The sequence below is a fragment of the Armigeres subalbatus genome, chromosome 1, assembly GCF_024139115.2.
Source record: "Armigeres subalbatus isolate Guangzhou_Male chromosome 1, GZ_Asu_2, whole genome shotgun sequence".
Lineage (NCBI taxonomy): Eukaryota > Metazoa > Arthropoda > Insecta > Diptera > Culicidae > Armigeres > Armigeres subalbatus.
The window spans coordinates 164,142,846-164,166,808 of record NC_085139.1 but is presented as its reverse complement, the minus strand read 5'-3'; the positions used below and the strand labels follow the sequence as shown (position 1 = coordinate 164,166,808).

General features: G+C 40.2%; 1 protein-coding gene across 1 annotated transcript in view; it reads right to left on the bottom strand.

Annotated features, from left to right (window-relative positions):
• The window catches only part of LOC134205474 (cAMP-specific 3',5'-cyclic phosphodiesterase-like), a 199,647-nt gene extending 176,286 nt beyond the window's left edge, over positions 1-23,361 (bottom strand). The window contains exons 1-2 of the mRNA XM_062680749.1: positions 23,345-23,361; positions 9,556-9,922 (exon numbers count right to left, since the gene is read on the bottom strand). Of these exons, the coding sequence (XP_062536733.1) occupies positions 9,556-9,608 (53 nt within the window). The 5' untranslated portion in view covers positions 9,609-9,922; positions 23,345-23,361. The remainder of the gene's footprint in view (positions 1-9,555; positions 9,923-23,344) is intronic.
• Positions 23,362-23,963: the final 602 nt, after the last annotated feature.

The following is a 23,963-nucleotide window of genomic DNA, read 5'->3' as shown; positions in this document are numbered from 1 at the left end:
ATGTTTAGTTGACTGTCAGGTAGTCCTGCGGTCAATTAAACACAAGTTTTCGGAAGTATCTCCGTAATAAGCCTACCATTCGACCAGAGGAAATTAGGGGCTGGATTGACGACTTCTGTGGTATGGTGACCATACTATGGTCCTCGCCTTGAGCCTATTTTAGCATCTCCGGAGAGCAGCACATTGACCTACAACAGGTCCGGCTTCAAGACCACCAATGGTTACCTGGATCCCAACTGTACGACTGGTTTCCGGGTTGCAGGATCAACACTAAAATCGTTTACATATGTTTTGTCTGTATTACTTTCGTCGTCGACTAATTATTAACTTCAATCCAAAATCCGTTCAAATCTCTAAGTTTTACCAATGTTAGTCTTAATTTTCATTCTTTAATTAAACTTTGCCTATGGAAGGTCCCAAGGTTGGACCTGATGGTGGCCACTCGAAGAAGATAAGGCAGCTGAATTAGTGGAAGAATTTCCAGGAGCGAAATTTGGGTGGAAGTAACAGGAAAAAATAGGATACCTTCGGAAGGAATTACTGTAAAAGTTTCTGAAGGTATTACCGGGAGATTTACAAATATATATAAATAATTTCCAAGGAGTTTTCATCTACATTTCTCGATAAATTTGTTAAGAAATAACCAGGAGAGTTTTTGAAGGAATTAGTGAAGAATTCCTAAATGATTTAATGGAGGATGAATACCTTGCGGGATTTCTAGGTTATTTTTAGGAGGAATTTATGGATTATAATAATTTTCTGAAGGAAATCGCAACTGAATTTCCATAAATACTTCTTATAAATCACCTGGAAATATTTCCGGAAGAATTCCTGGGGTTTAGGTTAAAAATTCTATGTGATATTCAAAAGGAGTTCAATTGAAATTGCTGGAGAGTGGTAAAGTAATTTATGAAGTGTTGTTGGAGGAATTTCTGGAGGAACTCCAGGGAGAATTTTAGGAGAAATTCCTAGAGAAAAAACTAGCGGACATTCTACGGGACTATTCGTAAAAAAATAATCCTCAGGTACGTTTCTGCCGGAAGTCACGAAGAAATTTCATAATTGTTCCTTTCTAGACTCAACGGATATTTTTTAAGGGAATTTGGAGGAATAGCTTCAGGAACTTCTGAAAAAAAACATGCAGGAATCTCTGAAGTAATTATCTGAGAGGCTTCCGGACAAACTCTCTGAGGAACTGAGAAATTCTTGAAGAAATTTTCCTGGGGGAACTTACGGAGGAATTCCAGAAGAAACTTCCGGAGGAATTCCAGGAGGAACTTTCTGGAGGAATTCCTGGAGGAACTTCCTGGAGGAATTCCTAGAGGAACTTCCTGGAGGAACTTCTGGAGGAACTTCCTGGAGGAATTCTTGGAGGGATTCCAGGAGAAACTTCCTGGAGGAATACCTGGAGGAACTTCCTGTAGGAATTCCTAGAGGAACTTCCTGGATGAATTCTTGAAGAAACTTCCTGGTGGAATTCCTGGAGAAACTTCCTGGAGGAACTTCCAGAAGCTTCTCCAGAAGCTCATCAGGGAATTCCCCCGAAAGTTCCTGCAGGAGTTCCACCGATGTAGCCATAGCCACTTTTCCCTCGGTCTTTCTCTTCAGCTTCCTTTGGACCTTCTTGTCGCTCAGGGTTGTCGGCCATCCGAAACCGGGTTTTCTTTCGATGCTCTGATTGTTGTCTAATAGCGCCAAGATATTGTAGATGCCGGAACAAGCATCCACAAAGTCCACACAGTGCCGCACGATATCCGTTTTCGACGCGGTGGGGTGCCATTCCTTGAACGCGCACACTTGGAAAAGGAGTTGCTTCCCTGTTTTTTCCATCATGGTTGGAGTTTGACTGATAGAGCTGTCAAGTTTTGCCTGTTGACTTATGGGTTACTATGATGAATGATGATTGGTGCATGGGTAGTTACGTCAGTGCGGGTGAATATAAACCATTGGCGGAACTAAGGTAATATCGTAGCAGTCAGCGGCATCGGTTGGTTAATTTTTTGCGCAGCGCTGTCATCTTTTTTTGCAAAAGTTTTGTGAATTTTCAATGTGATTATTGTGTAGTCAACGGAGGAGACGAAATTGGTACCCAGGAGGAATGTGTGTTATGAGTTGAAATTTATCCGCTGAGCACCATTCCAGTGCTGATGCAGCAATGTGCGCCCGAAGCTCTCAGGCGGAACCAAAAATCGCCCGACACACGATTTGTTTCTGAGTACCCAAGCGAGGAAAATCGGAGGAAGCGTGTCTCAATGATAATCCACCTGGTCGAGGGAGTAGCCATTACCATCGAAGTCTGCTTTCCGGTTATCCGGGACAACGAGCAGTACGAAATATGTACAGGCGCTCGTAATTCCGGCAATGGTGTCCTGTAGTCGCGGTAGTTGCGGTAATATTAAGGTAATATTGTAGGATGGGCTAACTTGTTTATTAATTTTTCTAAACGTTCACTCAAAACAATCCAAAAACAAGTTGACAAGTTACCTACCAGACGAACATTTACCTACCAACCAACAACACATCGAATGACGACGGTCAGTCCTAATATTGAGATGCCATGTGATTCCCAAAAATCTTAATATGTTTAGTAAACCATAAAAGCTTGACAAGGCAAAATGGACCTTTGTAGTTTTTCAATCCATCCGAAAGCATTCTCATTTTAATTTTAGTTACCTCTCCCTAGGAAGAATATAAACTTTTTTTAAATCTTCTGTTATTTGCAGGCATTGCAAACCATCCCATCTTTCGATCTTTTGAGCAAAGATACTGATGAAATGATGGGATATCGATCTTAGTTATCTATCCGCTCAGTAAACAAAGTGCAATGTTCGTCATGGAGAAAAAAATTTTCACAGCTTTTGTTGTAGCAACACCTTCGCAACGCGAACAAACCCCGAACTGCGCTGGCTATCCGGATCATCATCAAACGCTCAAATGATAATAGGGGTATACACTTAACGGCGTAGGTTGCTGCGTATCTGATTATAGAAATGTTTCACACTCAATCACTAGGGACATATTTCAAATCGCCTATGAAACATTTCCATAAACAGATACACAGCAACCTACGCCGTTAACTGAATCCCCCTAATATCTTTCCAGAGTGCTCTTTGATTAGGGATAATATCTTTGTACAAGCAAAGATAATATCCTGTGCTCAGATGATATTGCAATGCCTGGTTATTTGTCAAGCTAATTTATCGTAAATCGTTATGAAGCCGAAATGGCCACAATCATGTTTTTTATAATTCTTATAAAATTGTTAACGTTTATCTACACCATTAATTAAAGTGAGTTTTGTTCGATAAAAAAAAGTGTAATTTATGAAGTGTTGTTGGAGGAATTTGTGGAGGAACTCCAGGGAGAATTTTAGGAATTTTTACAGAAAAAAAAAACAGGTACGTTTCTGGAGGAAGTCAAGAAGAAATTTAATAATTGTTCCTTTCTAGATTCAACGGATATTTTTTAAGGGAGTAATTTATGAAGTGTTGTTGGAGGAATTTCTGGAGGAACTCCAGGGAGAATTTTAGGAATTTCTACAGAAAAAACCCCAGGTACGTTTCTGGAGGAAGTCAAGAAGAAATTTAATAATTGTTCCTTTCTAGATTCAACGTATATTTTTTAAGGGAATTTGAAGGAATTGCTTCAGGAACTTATAAAAAATAAACATGCAGGAATCTCTGAAGTAAATATCTGAGGGGCTTCCGGACAAAGTCTCTGAGGAACTGAGAAATTATTGAAGAAATTTTCCTGGAGGAACTTCCGGAGGAATTCCAGAAGAAGCTTTCGGAGGAATTCCAGGAGGAACTTCCTGGAGGAATTCCTAGAGGAACTTTCTGGAGGAATTCCTGAAGAAACTTCCTGGAGGAATTTCTGGAGAAACTTCCTGGAGGAACTTCCGGAAGCTTCTCCAGAAGCTCATCAGGGAATTCCCCCGGAAGTTCCTGCAGGGATTCATCAGGAAAATCCTCCGAAAGTTCCTCCAGGAGTTCCACCGATGTAGCCACTTTTCCCTCGGTCTTCCTCTTCAGCTTCCTTTGGAGCTTCTTGTCGCTCAGGGTTGTCGGTTGTCCGGAACCGGGTTTTCTCTCGATGCTCTGATTGTTGTCTAATAGTGCCAAAATATTGTAGATGCTGGAACAAGCGTCCACAAAGTCCACACAGCACCGCACGATATCCGTTTTCGACGCGGTGGGGTGCCATTCCTTGAACGCGCACACTTGGAAAAGGAGTTGCTTCACTGTTTTTTCCATCATGGTTGGAGTTCGACTGATAGAGCTGTCAAGTTTTGCCTGTTGACTCATGGGTTACTATGATGAATGATGATTGCTGCATGGGTAGTTTCGTCAGTGCGGGTGAATATAAACCCATTGGCGGAACTAAGGTAATATCGTAGTAGTCAGCGGCATCGGTTGGTTAATTTTTTTGCGCAGCGCTGTCATCTTTTTTTCTTTGCGAAAGATTTGTGAATTTTCAATGTGATTATTGTGTAGTGAACGGAGGAGACGAAATTGGTACCCAGGAGGAATGTATGTTATGAGTTGAAATCTATCCGCTGAACACCATTCCGGTGCTGATGCAGCAATTTAGCTACATGTGCGCCAGAAACTCTCAGATGGAACCAAAAATCGGCCGACACACGATTTGTTTCTGAGTGCCCAAGCGAGGAAAATCGGAGGAAGCGTGTCTCAACGATAATCCACCTGGTCGAGGGAGTAGCCATTACCATCGAAGTCTGCTTTCCGGTTATCCGGGACAACGAGCAGTACGAGATATGTACAGGCGCTCGTAATTCCGGCAATGGTGTCCTGTAGTCGCGGTAGTTGCGGTAATATTTATTAAGGTAATATTGTAAGATGGGCTAACTTGTATATTAATTTTTTTAAGCGTTCACTCAAAACAGTCCAAAAACAAGTTGACAAGTTGACCTACCAGACGAACATTTACCTACCAACCAACAACACATCGAATGACGACGGTCAGTCCTAATATTGAGATGCCATGAGATTCCCAAAAATCTTAATATGTTTAGTAAACCATAAAAGCTTAACAAGGCAAAATGGACCTTTGTAGTTTTTCAATCCATCCGAAAGCATTCTCATTTTAATTTTAGTTACCTCTCCCTAGGAAGAATATAAACTTTTTTTAAATCTTCTGTTATTTGTCAAGCTAATTTATCGTAAATCGTTATGAAGCCGAAATGGCCACAATCATGTTTTTTATAATTCTTATAAAATTGTTAACGTTTATCTACACCACTAATTCCCTCATCTGGATGTGAAAAAAATATTTTGTCCGATAACTACACATCGTTATTTTCGCAAAATGTGCTTGTTTTAGCAGGAATTTTCAAATATCAAAGTTGTCCTGATTTATCCTAAATTCGAAAACTTAATGAAATAGATTCAGTTTGCTGTTGTCTTTCGAAAAAAGAGATGGCGAAAAGAATTCATAATCAGCAGTTACGTCCATGGCTTTTTCAGAAACGTCGGGCTGAGTAAAAAAAGGGCAGTGCAAAACGCTAACCGTTTAATGGTTTTTAAGACTGAGATAGCCAAAATTTCTACATAAAAGTCGATTGCAATACCATAAATTATTATCTTCCACATAATGTACATATTCACATATGAGTTTTCAGAACATTGTTAATTAATGTCCAAATCGGGTTGAGCTATTGGTCCTTGGTGAATTTCAGCCAGCGACTGCTCGGGTGACCCAGAGAATTCCCAAGGAATATCTTGTGGACATTCTCAAAAATTAAGAAGGTTTGGAATCTCGATGTTCATTTTTTACATACTATGCATTTGCACTTCAAAGTTTTCAAGCATCGCAAGTACCATCGTTTATTGGCATCATCAAGGCTTATTGTGGTATACGAAAGTATGAATCTTGATCTAAGTATCATAACGGTGTAACCACATTGTTTTTTTGTTGATATTTTTTCTTATTAAAAGATATCTATTTTATGTAGTGAGCTGCGTTAGTTTGCTGAAGTTAAACATGTTTAAGGGATCGTACACTAATTGCGTAAGCACTTATGTTGGGAGGGGTGGTCTGTCATTTTCTTACGCTCCATATAAACAAAAAATAATTTGTATGGGAAAAATCTTACATGGGGGAGGGGGTTCGAAAAACTCGGAAAATATGCTTACGTAATTAGTGTACGACCCCTAGTGCGGTTAAAAAGAATTACATCTTTCCCTAGAAGCTGCAATCACTTTTGATCCAGTAGAGTAACGAAAAATTAAATTGATACAAAGAAATCGCCCTTATGATACTACGCCAAGTTGGCAACTTGCAGCTAATAAAAATGGAAGTACCTATTGAATAATGCTGCGTAAAAAAATCCTAATTATGGGATTAAAAAATTGAAGTACAAAGGCAAAATGATATATATTGCGTGTAGTAAAGTAAGATGTTTAATTTTTACAGTATAGTAACGACGCATAAAAAATCTAGAAAAAATACAATGAATTACTGCATTAATTACATGAAGAACTAATCAAATACAAACCATTGAATAGAATTTCATATGTTTGTATATTTCATATATTACCTGGGAAGAATAATCAAACTCGTGCTGTAACTAGAAATTAGCCCTAATTTTATCTACGATATTTTATTTTGTTTCAAAAATTGTACTAGAAACGACCCTCACCACCCTTATACTTGTTGCAGACAATTCTCGGTTGGTGTACCACCTATTACTACCAACCCACCATTTACGGTGCTTTTCATCCTTCCCCAAAAAATACACAGACATAAACTTGTTACTATATTGCATTACCATTACAACTCACATTTAGGATCCGCACTCAGAAGCAGACACCCAAGACCATCCGCTTCCCTGGGGCACATGTTCGCATTGCTCTTGTTGCGCTCTGTACCACACCGGAGAACAACATTGATGAACTCGTACATTATGTGAGCGTGTTGTAGATACCCAAGCAGCACAATCGAAGCAAATTTGGCTGCCGCGACTTAATTGTGACTGAATCTGGTCATATAGAAGATGCAGCGATCTATTTGAAACATGTGTGCTGCTCGGGTATTGGATTCCGGCCCCCTCCTGGCCCACACCGCTCAGGGCTAGGTGAGAAAACTTGCCACTGTGACTATAGTTTGCTTTTATGTACACCTACAGAGTTAGGGCCAAAGTTTGTCGTCGGGAAACGAAAACAAAAGCCAAACTAATTTATTTGTTTTGGTGATGAGAAATCTCCGGGATGTGATACAATATTTCAACAGTGACTATTGGTTCAGTTTTTTTTTCGGGAATGTAACAATGGTGTGGTGGAACAAAAGTAAATATCAGGTATGAGTATAAAGAATTAAAGATATTGGATGTGGTAATTTGGGATAGTTTTTGATGTTCTTGATTAAAATGAGAACAAATAGACTAATAGTCCAGGACACAGTATCGGTATTCGAAATTCAGGGATTTTAACTGGATGATTTCATAGTGGATTTATAGGATTCTTTAAATGTTCAATAATTTTATAAACTATATAAGAAACCTAAGAAACATTTCTGATAAAACTTTCCTAGCCCAGTTACCAGCATTATGTCTCCGACACAAGCACGATCAGTTGTAAATAAATTTTAAACAAGTGTTCATTTACGCAAAGGGTTGAATGAGAAGTCACTACTAATTATCAGCAATACATTTCATGAGCAGTTAGCGTTAGCGTTAGCGTTAGCGTTGTTACGGTATACTTCGTAGATTGGACACTAGTGATACTCATGTTTCTTATGGAATCCTTATCCAGATTGCTATCGGAAATCAAGGTGGGGAATTACCCTTGATTCTAATCTAAGATAAAAATGGCATAAGCATGAGGATTACTACTCCCGGCCACGCCCATCTTTACCGTAACTAGGGATAGGAAAGGAAATGTTGATGTAGAACTTACTTAACGAGAGGCCCCCGACTTGGCGACGCCCTCATAAGTTCTACGGAGTTGGTGGTTGGGTAGGGTAAGGTAGGTCATGGAGGTTTGCCTCAAGCTGGCAATTCGACCCACAGACTATGTTGTTTACCTGTTTTTATTTAAACTCTTGCCAGCCGGCTGTCGAAAGAGTATGCTAATATCGATTTTATTTACAGTTTATTCTTTAAGTAATTTACAGGCGATTTCTTAACCTCAATCTATCAACAACTATCCGTTGAACAAATCTAAATTTACCAATCTGCTCAGTGAGCAAAACGATTCTTCTAGGGACCGACCGAAGATTCTACTAACCGCACAAAGTAGAACATAATTTTCGACGATCGGCCGATCGTTCTGCTTATTAAAAAAAATAACCACTGGACGCGAATTGAATCTTCACTTACCAATTATTGTCGGCGTAGCACCAAATTAAAATTTGGAAGTATGGACTTCCGAACCGAACTTTCTTCCAAAGTTTTATCTGTCAAACTGAACTAAGCGTTATTTAGCGCTTCTTTGGGTGAAAACAGTGCATTATTTCCAAAGACGGGTATTTTACTTGTATCTTGCTGGGTGGTGCGGATAGAATCGATTTGGTTGTCAAACTGAAGCCAAAACTTTCTATTGTGCCGGAGCCAAACATTGAAGATTGTGGTTATGTTCGTTTTAGATCTTATATTGATAAGTATTGTTATTATTTGGAGAAAAAATAAAAATAAAATTTAGTTTGAGTTTTGCATTCTTTGTAACAAATATATTCACATTATATTTCGAGTGGATAATTAGTAGGAATGCAACTAAAAAGCACTCGTTAGGAGATTTCACGAGATTCAGCAGCTAATTGGAGCAGGAATTTATGTGAACCATCGTAAAGTCATGTCTCGCGCATTCGTGCGCCTTCATGTAGCATGGAAAGAGAAATTCGAAGAGCGGGAAATGTTTGACAGCCGGAGAACTGTAAAATAATTCTGCTTATAGGATTGATTTCAAAATATCCTGCTACTCGCTTGAGAGCAGAAAAGTAGCTCTATCCGCAGCACCCAGGTATCTTGAGAAAAATCTATCTTCGGTAGAAAATGTCTACTAACTCTGTATCGGATAGACAATAATTTACGCAACCGCATATAGCAGAACATAATTTCGTCGGACGGCCGATCGTTCTGCTAACCGAACAAAGCAGAACAAAATTTTCGAAGACCGGCCGATCTTTCTGCTTACTGAAGAAAACACGACTGAACGCGAACTGAATTTTCACTTTTGATTTTCTATTTCGAACTTAATTTAATCAAAATATAATGATACCTCAGTGGACGATCACACCTTGTTGTGAACAGACGTTTTTGCTCACTCGCGCGCTTGCTTTCGGCACTTTAGCCGTAAACCAATTATCAGCAATACATTTCATTAATAGTTCTTCATAAAGTGAGGGCTATACAGATTATTGGAACAGATAGTTTGGTTAAAATTCATAGAATGCAAATGAGACAATAACATTGCTTTAAATTAATTGAAGAAACGGCAAAGAATTCAGGAAGATCATCATTAATCATTTATAATTCATCTTGAAGTTACAACTCATATCGCATTTTGATTGCCGTTCCGCTCGTTTCATCTAAGCACTTACCTAACTTTGAGTGTCCTAGACGCTCTTCGGTTCCATTTGCGATCCGGCAGCATCCTCCCGAGCGTTTTGCGGGGACTCCTTGTCCCACAAGCACGAACAACAATGTGAACCTTATATCAACTTTTACAGCTGCCGTTGTATTGTAATGCGAACTTGAAAATTCATTCGGAAACTTTGTTGTTTCAAAGTTGTCGTGGCGTTGGATTGCAAAGCCAACGAGAACAGCAACAGCAAAAGTATCATCAACAGTATATTCGCTTCACGCACATTTTATTTTCCGCCACACCCGCGCCCCGTCTCGTAGATGGGAAGATACGGCAAAATATGACATGCAAACGGCTTTCCGCTTCCCTTGACAATCAATTTGCTGCTACCACAATGCCACCCACTAAACTTCTACTGGCACGAGTTACATCACACGGTTAAATCACAGACAAATAGGCATAATGCGTGGAAGCTCTGTTGCTTCAGGGTGCGATTTGGGTACTGTTCCAGATTCCGGCGAAGGCCGTACTGAATAAGAACATTTAGAATTTGAAAGCCAAGATTGTAACTGACTAAAAAATGCCTGAATTTAACAACAACAGAGGTCAGCAATTTATCCTCATCTCCTAAAATATGATTTTGAAACTATACATCTGCTTACAAAAATGGTTTATTATTTATTCTAAATATTCGAATGAAACAACACGTTTTAACAGCAATTGTTTTTCAATTGGATTATTTACTTTAAACCTACGATTTTTGATTGGATGCATTTCGTTTCAACATTTCACTGACCTAGATTTGAATATCGGCTGAGTCAAATGCTAAAAAAATAGTATCTAACAATAAACACATCGTAGGTGTAAGGCACGAGATATTTCTACACGTCACAAAACTGTTCAGCAAACTCACCTTATTCTGCTTCACAGCATTTGTGGAGATGCAGATCGCATGGTGCTAATATAATGCGTTGTTGATAGAAAGATGTCCAATCGACTACCTTAATTAGTATTGCCTAAATAAGAAGTCCTATTTTTGGACACCCAGCAATTTGCGAATTCCAAAACTGTGAAGTCGTCAATCGATGAATCAATTTACATCTTCTTGCAAAGCCGTCGTCATTGAGTCATACGAGTTAGAGACATTTGCGTAGTGGATGGTGAGTCATTGTATTGGAGTCAAACTACCTCCGAAAACGGCTAATCTTTACAGTTGACGAAGATTGCGGAAACGAAACCACACTACTGCAATGGTTGAAAATTTGTTTGGATTTTTTCGGAAATCCAGAACTGCATTATCATAGAATAATCTTTCAAGTAAGTATCAAGTAAGAAAAATCATTCTTAAACAAAATGCTGAAATATATATGAGAAAATATCGACAATCATGGGAAATCACATTAACAATAAATAGCAAAACTTGTAATGATGAAAAAATTATTACTGTAATGTCACTTACTTCAAACATAAAATAATTCAATATAACGATGCGTTTCAATATTATCATTATAAAGTAACATAACAAAATCATGTTTTATTCATCAAGCCGTTTCGTCAGAAAAATCCATTTTAGAAACGCTTAGAAGCAATCATTTCGTTCACCATATCTTCATCACTGTGATATACGGAAACACTAGGGGTATACACTTAACGGCGTAGGTTGCTGCGTATCTGATTATAGAAATGTTTCACACTCAATCACTAGGGACATATTTCAAATCGCCTATGAAACATTTCCATAAACAGATACACAGCAACCTACGCCGTTAACTGAATCCCCCTACTGTGAATAAGTAAAATCAGGTAATGGCCATTCAAGGAATAAGCGGATTAATCGGCACGGATTGCACAACTGCACTTCCGAAAGCAATGACGAGCTATGAAAGGACAGCAAGCATTGCGTAAACTAGTACAAACGCGAGGAAATGGCTTGCCACCACACAGCACTGTGCGACATTTTACCATTTCCGGCAATGTAACAGATTAGTTCTTATTAGTAGTAGTGTATTCCGGAGACGAGCCAGCCTCGGGCTGAAAGTCTCCTTAATAAAGAAACAAAAAAAAAGTAGTAGTGTATTAAAGCTTTCGATAAATTTTACACAGACTTTGGTAATGACCATTAAGGTCTCGGAAAACGTCAATTTTACATAATGTTGGAATAAGTTATATAACAGTGACGCATCGAATTTCGATTAATTTCGGTAAGGTCACCGCATGTAGAGATGTGCGCTGGTCCGGAAATAACGCCGAAAACCATTTTAGCCGGTGGTGACGTGGCTATGTGGCGGTGTAGGTTATGTTTTATTGTTTTTGCTTCCTGAGTTTGATGAATTTGGGAAATTCTTAGGATTTTTTAAGAATTATCTTAGAAAATTTCTAGAAATTACCTTGGAAAGTTTTTGAGATTCACTTCGAATATTTATTGGAATACTTGGAAAATATTTCGGAAATTCCTCAGAAAAATCTTTGTGATTTTCATGGAATACTCCTAGGAACTCACTGAAATTACTTCGGAATTTCTACGGGAAATAATTAAAATTTCTTTTGAATTTCCTCGGGAAGTTCTTTGGAATTCTTCCGAAAAGTTATTCGGTTATTATCTTCTCTATATAATAAAAATGAGTTGAGATTTCCTTCCTGACGATTTAACTTGCGAACGGGTTGGCCGATTTGCAAGATTTTTTCCCTAATCCATTTGTTTTGGGAACCACAAGGTTTGTATATACAAAAAGTTGATGAATTTAACTGGGAAATGTGAAAAAATCATTAGAATACTATTTTGAATCAGCTGTTGAGGAAAACAAAACAAACGCAAGGAAATTGATCTAAAGTGCGGTGCTGCAAATAGTTCATTGTGACATTTTCAACAGCATCGAATAAGTTGTCATTCCAACTCGCCAATATCGCAGCCTAAATAGTCAATTGTATAATAGACATGTGGTTTCCACAGAACGAAAGCTAAAGCAAAATCCTAAAAGCTTCTGGAACTTTGTAAAATCGAAACGCAAAGAGTGTGGACTGCCGGCATCAGTACATTTGGATCAACAACGGGCCAACACCTCGTCGGATAAGTGTGAACTTTTCTTCAGCTCGATGTTTGTCTCGAACTCAAGCGGTACGAATAGTACTGAAACATTGGAAATGACTCCTGCCGGATGTGTGGACGTGAATACATTCCTGGTGATATCCGAAGTTATTCGGAAAGCAGTGCAAAAACTAAAACTCTCGTTTCAGCCTGGTCCGGACGGAATTGCTGCGTGCATTCTGAAAAAATGCTGTCAACAACTATTGCAACCTCTAGCCTATCTCTTCAATTTTTCTATGAGAACATCCACTTTCCCTACATGCTGGAAATCCTCGTTCATGTTTCCGGTTTATAAAAAGAACAGCAAAACGATGTAAGGAGCTACCGTGGAATTACGTCGCTTTGTGCTGTTCTAAGCTATTCGAGGTCATTGTATCGGAATACTTGTTGCATAAGACAAAGCATTACATTTCTACCCGCCAGCAAGGATTTTTCCCCGGAAGAAGCATCTCAACAAATCTGTGTCAATTTGTATCTTTTTGTCTACGCAACATCGAACAGAGTCGTCAAATAGATGCAATCTACACTGATCTAAAGGCAGCATTTGACAAAGTAGATCACACCATACTGAAAAACTGAATAAATTAGGATGTTCATCTAGCTTTGATACATGGCTCCAATCATACCTTTGTGGCAGAAAATTGGCCGTGAAAATTGGATCGTCTATCTCACGATGGTTGGAAATCAGTTCTGGTGTGCCGCAAGGCAGCAATTTGGGTCCGCTACTATTTGCGCTGTACATAAACGATGCTCTCATACATCTCGGAGAAAGCTATTGCCTTGTATACGCTGACGACCTTAAGCTGTACATTGAAATCAACAATTTGGAAGACTATCGCAAGTTTCAAACTTTGTTTGAGAAGATTGCAGGTTGGTGTCGAGCAAACAATATGGAACTTAGCATTCCTAAATGCTTCGTCGTAAGTTACCACAGCAAAACGAACTACCTGTCATTTGAGTATTCTGTTGATGGAGAACTTTTAAATAGGACTGACAAAATTAGGGACTTAGGTGTCACACTGGATTCAGCTCTCTCGTTTAGAAATCACTACGAAGAGATCATCGACAAAGCTCGTCGTCAATTAGGGTTTGTGAGTAAATTGAGTATGGAGTTTAGAGACCCGTATACATTGGGATAGGGATTACGTTAGTCTCGTTCGGCCTCTTCTAGAAAATGCCTCGATAGTATGGGATCCGTATCATAGCACTGTGCCCTCTAGAATAGAATCTGTTCAGAAGAGATTCGTTAGATTTGCGCTACGCAACCTACCGTGGAACGACTCGTTAAATCTGCCATCGTATGAGAGTCGCTGATATGTCAACTGATTGGACTGGAGACGTTGATGCAAAGACGGAAACGAGCTAAAGCTATTTTCATATCCAAATTACTTGCTGCAGAAATAGACGCTCCAAATTTGCTAGAGCTAGTCAATGTTAATGTTCCTGGTTATGTCACTCGTAGACCTGAGTTTCTAAGATTGCTTTTAAGACGGCGGTATTATACATTCCATGAACCAGTACGCGCAATGATGGAATGTCTCAACAATGTTGTGCACTTAGTTGATTTTAATATGACGATAAGGGAAGATCCATAAAGTACGTCACGCAAAATTTGGCTATTTTCAACCCCCCCCCCTCCCCCCTTCGTCACACTTTTTGTATTAAACCTCTAAATTTTTTGTATGAGTCGTCACGCTGCTCGGAACCCCCCCTCCCCCCTAGGAGCGTGACGTACTTTGTGGGTGGCCCCTAAATGAATGGTTTTGCCTTGCCATGAATCCTCTTAGCAGAGCACTCAACCAACACAACTATGGCTATCATTTGAAGAGTGGCGAAAGGAGTACAAACATTACCCACACCTTCTTTATGGACGACTTGAAGCTGTTTGCGGAATCTGTGGAAAAGCTTCACCAATTTCTGCGGCTTGTAACGGTATTCAGCAACGACATCCGGATGGAGTTTGGTATCGATAAATGTCGATCCATACATCTACACCGGGGTCACCTTGTAGATGCCGACAATTTCCGCGTCAACGAACAGGAGGAGATTCGAAACATGGTTGAAAGCGAAACGTACAAGTTCCTAGGTTTCCTGCAACTGAAAGTAATTCGCCATACGACGATCAAGAAAGAGCTGCAGGAAAAGTTCTTGCATCGTGTCAACTGTATTTTGAAGAACCTCGACAGACCGGAAACAAGGTGAAGGCGATAAACACGTTTGCTGTGCCCGTGTTGACATACAGTTTCGGTGTGGTGAAGTGGACCAAGACTGACTTGGAGGCGTTAGAACGAGCAGTACGAGTGGCGTTCACTAAGCATCGCATGCGCCATCCAAAATCGTCCATTGAGAGAGTCACCCTGCCACGTACAGTAGGAGGACGAGGCGTCACCGATATACAAACACTATGTGTTTCCCAAATCCAGCAGTTGCGAAGATACTTCGTGGAAAGCCAGAACCGCCACGAAATCTATCGTGCTGTGTGTGAAGCTGATCACGGATTCAGTGCCCTGCATCTGGCGCAGGAGGACTATCAGCTGAATTGCGACATAAAATCTGTCGACGAGATGATCGCATCGTGGAAGCAGAAGAAGTTGCATGGGACGCACCCCCATCAACAGGAGCTGGAATATATCGACAAAGCGGCGTCGAACACGTGGCTGGTGCGGGGTGAACTCTTCTCAGAAACAGAAGGATTTATGGTGGCCATCCAGGACCGGGTAATTGCGACGAAGAACTATCGGCACTATATATTGCACGAAAACGTGGAGGACCGCTGCAGGAAGTGCAATTCAGTAAGAGAGACGATCGAACATATCGTGTCTGGGTGTTCAGCCTTAGCTGATTCAGCCTATCTCGGTCGTCATAACGAAGTAGCCAAGATTGTGCACCAACAGCTTGCTTTAAAGCACAACTTGGTTAACCAGTTTGTCGCCTACTACAAATATGTGCCTGTCCCGGTTCTGGAAAATAGTTTCGTGAAGCTGTACTGGGATCGCGAGATCATAACGGATGTCCTCATTCGTGCCAATCGGCCCGATATTGTGGTCTACGACAAAAGGATGAAGCGGGTAACCCTCATCGACATTGCTGTACCGCTAGACCATAATGTCCAAACAGCATTCTCCAACAATATAACGAAGTACCACGACTTGGCGGAGGAGTTGAAGCAGATGTGGCACCTGGAGGACGTGCGTATAATTCCGGTTGTTATCTCAGCAACCGGAATCATCCCGAAATCTCTTCTGAGATCCTTAGGAGAGCTGGAACTATCTCATAACCTCCATAGCATCCAAAAGACAGTGGTTATTGGAACTTGCAGCATCGTAAGAAGATTCCTGAACCACCATAACTAATACATCCGGTGCAAACGTTTATTATAGGATTTTAAGTCAACCGGCGAATGAGATCCACAGAGCCTAATCTCCTTTGGCATTCAGATTGCTCGGGGTAGGTGAAAATTCCCAGCACGCTTGCTGAGGAAGTGCCAAAACTCTATAATAATAATAATAATAATAACACCCGGGCAAAGCTGTGTTCTTTCGCTAGTAAAGTTATAAAAGTTATTTTCCTCGCATAATTATTTGTAACTTCATCGAAAAATTATTTGAAATGTCATTTGGCGGCGTTTCTTCCTGCGGCACCTCTGAAGCAGATGAACTTTTTGCCAGTTTCTTCAAATCTGTGTATAACGCCGCGTCTCCTCCAAACTCAGTTGGCGCTATAGACTCACTTCAATCGTACTACATCAATTTCCCACGCCCGATATTCTCTACTGCAGAAATAGTAAGCGCATTGAGCTCTATTGATCCATCAAAGGGGCACTTTTCGAATTATACTAGAGACTATCCATTGTACGGTTTCATAATAATTCCAGATTCCGTTGGGGTCAATTATCCTCGGAATAAGTGGCCATTTACAAATTCGTGCGACACCCCAAGCTTCATGATTCCACAAAGCAATGATGGGAATGATATTTTTAGGGTTCCTGGTTTACTTGGATTGAATTCGGCCACAACCCAGGGACCCACGGAATGGCCATTTTTCAAATCGATTCAAAATAGGTCGTGCGACACCTCAAACTTCATGATTTCACAAAGCCGGGGACAACTGACCCCAATCTTGAATAATTTTGGAACCGTACAATGGATAGCCTCGAATCTAGTATATATCGAAAAGTGGGATCCATCCGGATAGAATGCAACTTGTTGCGAAAGAATTGGTCAAGAAATGTGGTTTTTACAGCAGTTTAGATTTTTGAAAGCCCTTTAAAACAGATGTCAGGGACGGAAAGGTTAACACTTATCAGGAATTTCATTGGAAAATTCTTCGGAATCTCCTTGGAAAATTCTTCGGAAGTTTTTCGGAAAAAAATCTTTGTAACTTCATTAGAAAATTTATCTGAATTTGTTTACAAAACCTTATCTTCTTATCGGAATATCTTCGGGAATTTCTTCGGAGTTCTATGGAAAATTCTTCGGAATTCTCTCGGGCAGTTATTCGAAGCTTTTTCGCAAAATTCTTCGAAACTTTCTTGAACATTTTTTGCTGAATCTCTTTCGTAAATTGTTTGGAAGTTCTTCGGGAAATTCTTCGGAATTTCCTCAGAGAATGTTTATGAATTGCCACGCGGAAAGCTAATCGGAGTTTCCTCGCGAAATTCTTTGGAACTTTCTCGAAATTTTCATGGAAGGCTATCGATTCGGAAAAAAAATCAGAACTTCATTGGAATTTTTTATGAATGTCCTCGGGAAATTATAAGGAGTTTGTCTTAAACTTCTCAGAAATTTCCTCGGAAAATCGTTAGAAATTTCCGGTTAATTCTTCCGAAGTACCATGGAAAGTTAATCGGAATTTCCTTGGAAAAATCTTCGGAGCCTCCCCGTAAAATTCTTCAAAATTTTATCGAAAAATTCTTGGGAGTGGCCTCGCAAACTTCTCAGGAATTTCCTCGAACCGTTATCCTGAGTGTCCTTAGAAGTTACTTCGAAATTTTGTTGAAAAATTCTTCTCAACTTACCAAGAAAATTTTCAGGAAATTTTTCGGAGCTTCTTCGAAAGTTCGTCGGAATTCTCACGTGAAATTCTTGGAAATATCGTCGTGGAATTGCTGCACGGAAACATTTTTGGAGTTTGCTGTCAATTCTTTGGAATTTTTACGGTAATTTTCACTAGAAATTTCTAATCCAACGTTGTAATACTGCGCTACTGAATAATGTGCACAATAATGGTCAGATTCGCTGCATTTCACGACAAAACTAATAACTCAGAAGTCATAAGTGTAGAAGATAGATGCTTCAGTTGAATTTGTCTACTCGCAGGGATCCACCCATTGCACAGTGGCGGGCCCTCATACCAATCCCGGTCAAAACATGAGATTGCGTTCAAAACTTCACCACAGAGTAATTTTGAAACGTTGAATTCATTTTGAGGTTAAAATGGTTATCCGACATACTTTATGATATCCAAGGGCTTCGCAAGCCCAACCCCTAGGATCTAGAACAAAGACAGCGTCCTCATTCTAACATTGCACCAGTCAATTTCCTGATTTGGCGCAGCTATGCGCAATTCACCACACTAACCACAGGAAAGTAGACAAAAAATCCAAATTAGAACACAATCATCTGTCAGTTCCATGCAAATGCGCTTTCCAAACGAACAGGAGACCTGTCAAACGTGGCATATGGCGGTACTCTTCTATATACGACTCTCCCTATTACCAGATCTTTTCGAATCTTTCCCAAAAAAAGTATAGCCAAGTTTCATTTCCCATACATATTTGTTCGGGAGACACTTTACGGAATGAATTTCAACAAGACACCAAAAATTAGATTTACTAGCTACAATCAAAAGATTTTGGAACTAGCTCATTCAATGTATATGTTAAATTAAAAAAATATGAGGTCCACGAAAACCACGAAAAAAATTGGTTTTGTCCGGCTTTCCGTCACTGTACATTGGACTTGGTGACCGAAAGAATGATCTCATTTTTATTGTTTCGAAGCTGTCAACTTTTTATTCACACATAGAAGTAGGCAAACAGATTCTTCTACAAACCTGTAGATATTTCAAATTCGAAAAAAATTGCTAATGAGTCCAATATTCTGTCACATATGTGTATGTTGTGTGTTCTTGGAGATAATATTGCTGAATTTCTTTGGATAAACTCCGAAAAAACAAAGTATATCTAATTTCATAGTTTTGCGTTTCAATTTGAATTATCTTCGGGGCATTTGGTATAACGGTTATATCACTTGATTTTTTGTCGTCACAAATTTTACTTGAAATTAGATATATTAGGTGTTGGGTAATCCTCTTTTAGAGTGCATTGATGACAGATATGCAAATATCGTATAACGGTTTGGTTGCCAACACTAACTAGTAAATAGCAGGCCATGACTTTGCTGCTTTCCTCGTGGGACAACAAAACGGAGTCACAAGCGCGATTAGACAGCACACCCCGTGATAGCTCGTTCGGCAGAACTAGGCCGCACAATTAGAATCATAGAAATTGAAATATGAGCTAAGAACTAAATATTCCTGCTTCTTATAATACAATCCTGTTGCTCTTCCTTTTCTTCGCCTGACAGGATGTTTAATTATCAAACTACCGCGGTTGGGGCTGCGCCAGTAGCTAGAAAAGTAAAAACGAATGATAAGACTGACATTCCGGAAGGCTTAAATGGAGAAGAAGATCGCCGAAGAAGAGGTTCATCGGAAGAAACTGAACGAGTTGCGAGACGATATGGAAGAAAAGCTGAAGCAGTTGAAGTTGAAGTGGAAGAAGCAGTTAACTGGTGGAGAAGTGGGTGGTGAAAGCTAGAGAAGCTCGAAAAACGTAGCATTGAAGACGACAAATCCGGATTAAAGAAAAGTCAGGAGAAAAGCTTGAGAAGAAAAGGCGGGAAATGAAAAGGCTGAGAAAGTTGTTCCGGTGGAAGAGGTAGTGAGCAATGCTTAAGGAAGCAACTGCAAGCATTCGACACCAAAAGCAACCGAGAAGCTAACGAAGAAACTAACCGGAGGTCCATCGTGCCTGTCAGAGAGTTTGCTGATCAGTTGTCTCGATTGCGATATGCCATTTGGACATCCGGGCGTTCCGAAAAAAAAATAAACAGAATAAAAACAGTGCGCGAGATGGCAAAAAAGGATTATGAAGAAGAATTAGTGGAAGACAAGTCATCCATAGAAGACAGTTCTTGCGATAAACCAGGAGAAGTCACTTCGTAAATAAAGCGGCGTCAGACGAGGTCGACAAAATCGGCACCGAAAACCAACGAAGGTGAAGTCCGCTCGGCAGTTCCTGTCCAGGATTTTACAACTTTTTTTTTGCCTTGTTGAAAGAATGGCCAATGTTCGTCAGTAGCTACGAAACGCAGATGAAAGCGTGTGGCTTTTCCGACGTGGAAAATTTCGGTCCCGCAAATCGGTCCCGAAGATCATTGTACGACAGGCAAGGTAGTTGTTGAAAGTTCGCAACACAGCGCCACGCAGGTGGTTTGGTTCGTGAATTTTATTATCTTCGGAAAAAGAGCCAATCACCTGAAAGCTATCGTGCTAACTACGCAGCTACGATCCAAAAAAACACTGCGGAATAATCCTAAATTTCTGCGGCCTTGCTTCCTGGTTCGGTAGAAGACATAAGAGCGAAGAGCTACTCGAGAAAGCAAAAGTTTTGTCTGAACTGGGACGCCTGAGCGGAAGTAAGAGGAGTGTCAAACAACTCGAAGTTGCTGAAGAGATCTGATATGTTAATTGCCTTGATGGTGAATATCTTCAAGTTTCAGAAGTGTGACATCGATTACGGAACAGATATGAAGGGGATGAACCGCAAATTAGAGAAAGAGACAAGTGAACACAAGGGTTTCTATTGCGGAATAACCTTGTTCTGTGCAGTTCGTCAAAAATCTGAACCCGAAGGAGTTCGCAGGACAGTTCCCAGCGGCGGCGGTGACTATTGTCGAAAATCACTACGTCGACTTTGATAACGCAGGCACAATCAAGGGAGTCGTGAAGTGGTCGAAAGAGGTACGATTCGACCATTCCAGAGACGGTTTCGAGCTCCGCAACTGAGTTTCCAGCTGCGAAGATTTCCTGGACGCCATGGGAGAACGAAAGGTGGATAGATGTGTCGTAAAAAAACGAAAGTGCGAACGAAGATAGATCTGGAATCACGTTGACAATCCGAGGTTATCGGTCGTGAAGTTAGTTATCTGCTCTTGGAAGATTAATTCATATAGCCACTTTATGTAGGGCTAGGGCCACCCGGAACTAGTACAAATCTGGTGATATGCTCTCGGCAATTCAAACCGTGATTAAGTTACAGTGAATGAATCTGCGTGATGATACCAAGATACCAGACTCAGCAAGAGTAATTCCAAACATAATTAACCTTGCGTCTCCATCGAACTAAGTGACCGTGTAGCAAACAATCAGTGAAGAGATTTAAACGCGATGAATCGAAAAACCTTATAGTGGAAAACACAATAGTTTTTGAGTGCGTGAATTTCGCAAAAAACGAAAAAGTGTCTGCTAGTACCGTTTTGACTCAAATTCCGAACATGACTCATATTCCGAACACTCTATATTCGTGTATTTTTTTCATACGATCATTTGTAATTTTGATCCTCGGAACTAAAAACTGATTAAATTTTCAGTTTTAAAGTGCTAAAACTCAAGTGTTTGGAATATGTACCAAAACGGTATGCCTTTTCTAGTCCTTGATCCACCGCTACGAGGTAGGCAAAAGATGATTGCTGTCACCATCTGCGGTTTCATCAGCGTACTGGTGAACATGAAATGATTGATCTGACCTAAACACTGCGGATATTTCATGGCCTCTACAAGCGGAGGTGACCCGGGGGGAGAGGCAAATTTCCTTCATATTTCAAGAAACGAATTTGAATCCACACGATATATCATACGAACAAGAAAAGCTACTCAGGTAGAAAAATTATTGAAGATGACAAAGCTTCTCGACGACACGGAAGTTGAAATTAAACTTCATCCGGGTTTGAACAAAAGTCGCTGTGTTACCTATATCGATTTTCGATCTCATCCGGAAGGACGAAGAGGAAATTTAGAAGTCATCGCAGCACGAAGACTATGCTACAATTGATTGAAAAATCACGAAGATAAAGATGAGGCTGCAGCTGAGCCTTTCTGTCTCAATTGCGAAGGACATCAACGTCCAAGCAGTCGACAATGCGAGATCGACAAAAAAGAAGTACGTGTTATCCACACCAACATTAATGGAAATCTATCCTACATCGAAGACCGGCAAAGAGTCGAAACCGGAAATGGAACACGCAGGTAACAGCCCAACCCAGGCCATGCGAGACTGGTCGCGATGGAAGCACAAATGCAAGATAAACTGGACCGAATTGCAAAGCTAGAGGAAACGCTGGAAGAGAAGGAATCCGCGGAGGAAAAGCTGAACGGAATAACCGAGCGTAGCAATCAAAAAGAAGACAGAATCAGCGGACTACTAGGACAGATCCGGTAGAGATGCAAAAATTCAAAAATTTGATGCACAAATTGAGCATATTAAAAAAACACTTCAACAATGCGCGAAAACGGTCAGAATCATCGAACAATGAAGCCGATATTGAGGAAAACTGTAGAAAATCAAAAAGAATAACTTACCAACAACAACAACATCACAACTATCAACAACAGCAGTAAGATCAGTCAAGAATGTCACCGCCCCCCAAAAAGGTCACAACCAATCAAAGTCTCGTAGTCACAAGGAAAACAGCAGAAAAACAGCAAGTTGCAGATTTGTCCGACTCTGAGGTGGTGAACAGAGAAAGAATATTCAACCACAAACTCAATAAGGAGTCAAAGCCGAACAACTGTCTCGCAACCAACAACCCCATGGACACTATCATCACGTGCTGGTTTGGGGCGTGTGCAGTACCATCCCCCCTTTTAAGACAAGCGCTATAGCTATATCCAGGACGCATTACCCCAACCTGTTGACTGTGAAATAACCTACTGTTGAAATAATTTGTAAAAACAATTGGACAGACACTAATGGCACTTTAGTGGTGAAGTGTCACTATTAAAGTATAATAATATAATAATAATAATGTCTCCATTCTATTTCTTTATTGCACCAATCAATTGAAAACAACTTGTTGTCCTAAAACCGTACACGATTAATTAAATACAAGGTCCTAAAGCCTTTCCGTACATCATTGTTGTACGAGTAACGCAACAAAAATATAACCAAGTAATATACGTTCCTTCAATGTTCATCTGTATAATACGGTAGGGGAACTGTTCGGCACTTAATCTCATAGCTCTTATGTTCATCCCACCAAAAACAAACCAATGAAAAGTAATTTGATTTGTTTCTTATTTTCGTGATTTTTTCAGCAGTGAACACGCATGTTAGCAAAAACAAAAAGCGACGAGATTGGTGTTGTATTTCATTGTTTTGCGATTAGATGAATATATGTTCAGTGAGATGGAAAACGGAACAGTTCACCTATATTGCTCAAGTGCATACTTTTCGGCATCTTTCGAACCCCTCAAACTGTCTTATTGTTATCACATTTTTGATTTTCAATTAAACCACGAACCATGCCCATTTGTCTGTGATTATACCCGTGGGCACGAATGGAAAAAAAATGTTTTGACATTTGCCAAAAAATCCCATTCCATTAATTCCATTAATATCCTTCTTCGACAATCTCTTCTCGCCGTCAACCGTGTGTACCTTTCCCGGCCTTGGTCGAATCACTAATATCGGGGCACTATTTCACTCTCTCACCACCGGTGGCCTCGCCATGTCAACTTTTCGGAAGCGAGTTCTAAATCAAACTAGACGAGCGGCGGCGCAAATTAACCAGTTCCCCTTGCGAAAAATAAATCAAAATGCATTTAAGTAGTATATTTTATAATTATACACTCCCAACGGAAAATTATAACGCGGCTGGGGCGAGCAACTGAACGCGGTCTCTGGGACGTACCTACTAACCCGAGCGGCTAATAGCATAGTTAGTATATAGTGGGGGAGAACGCTCCACACAGTGCAAATTCGCCGCTCCGGTCGTTAGCTGACGACGTTCTGGATGCACATTAGTGGCTATAGGTACGTCGATTGTTTGGGCTTGAGAAGGCACCGTAATTCTGTTTCCACTTCATCTCGCGGATAATGCAATAAAAACAGTCCTAGTTGTATGTGCTACCGTGGGTTCGCGGCATGGTTCAAACTAACCCTTCTGAACGGTAGTATTCATTTCGTCAATTGTGCACAAAGCAAACGCAAACAGCAGGAGGAGTTCAATAAATTATGAGAATTTCTAAATGGAGGAATTGCTGCAGCAGTACTTCCC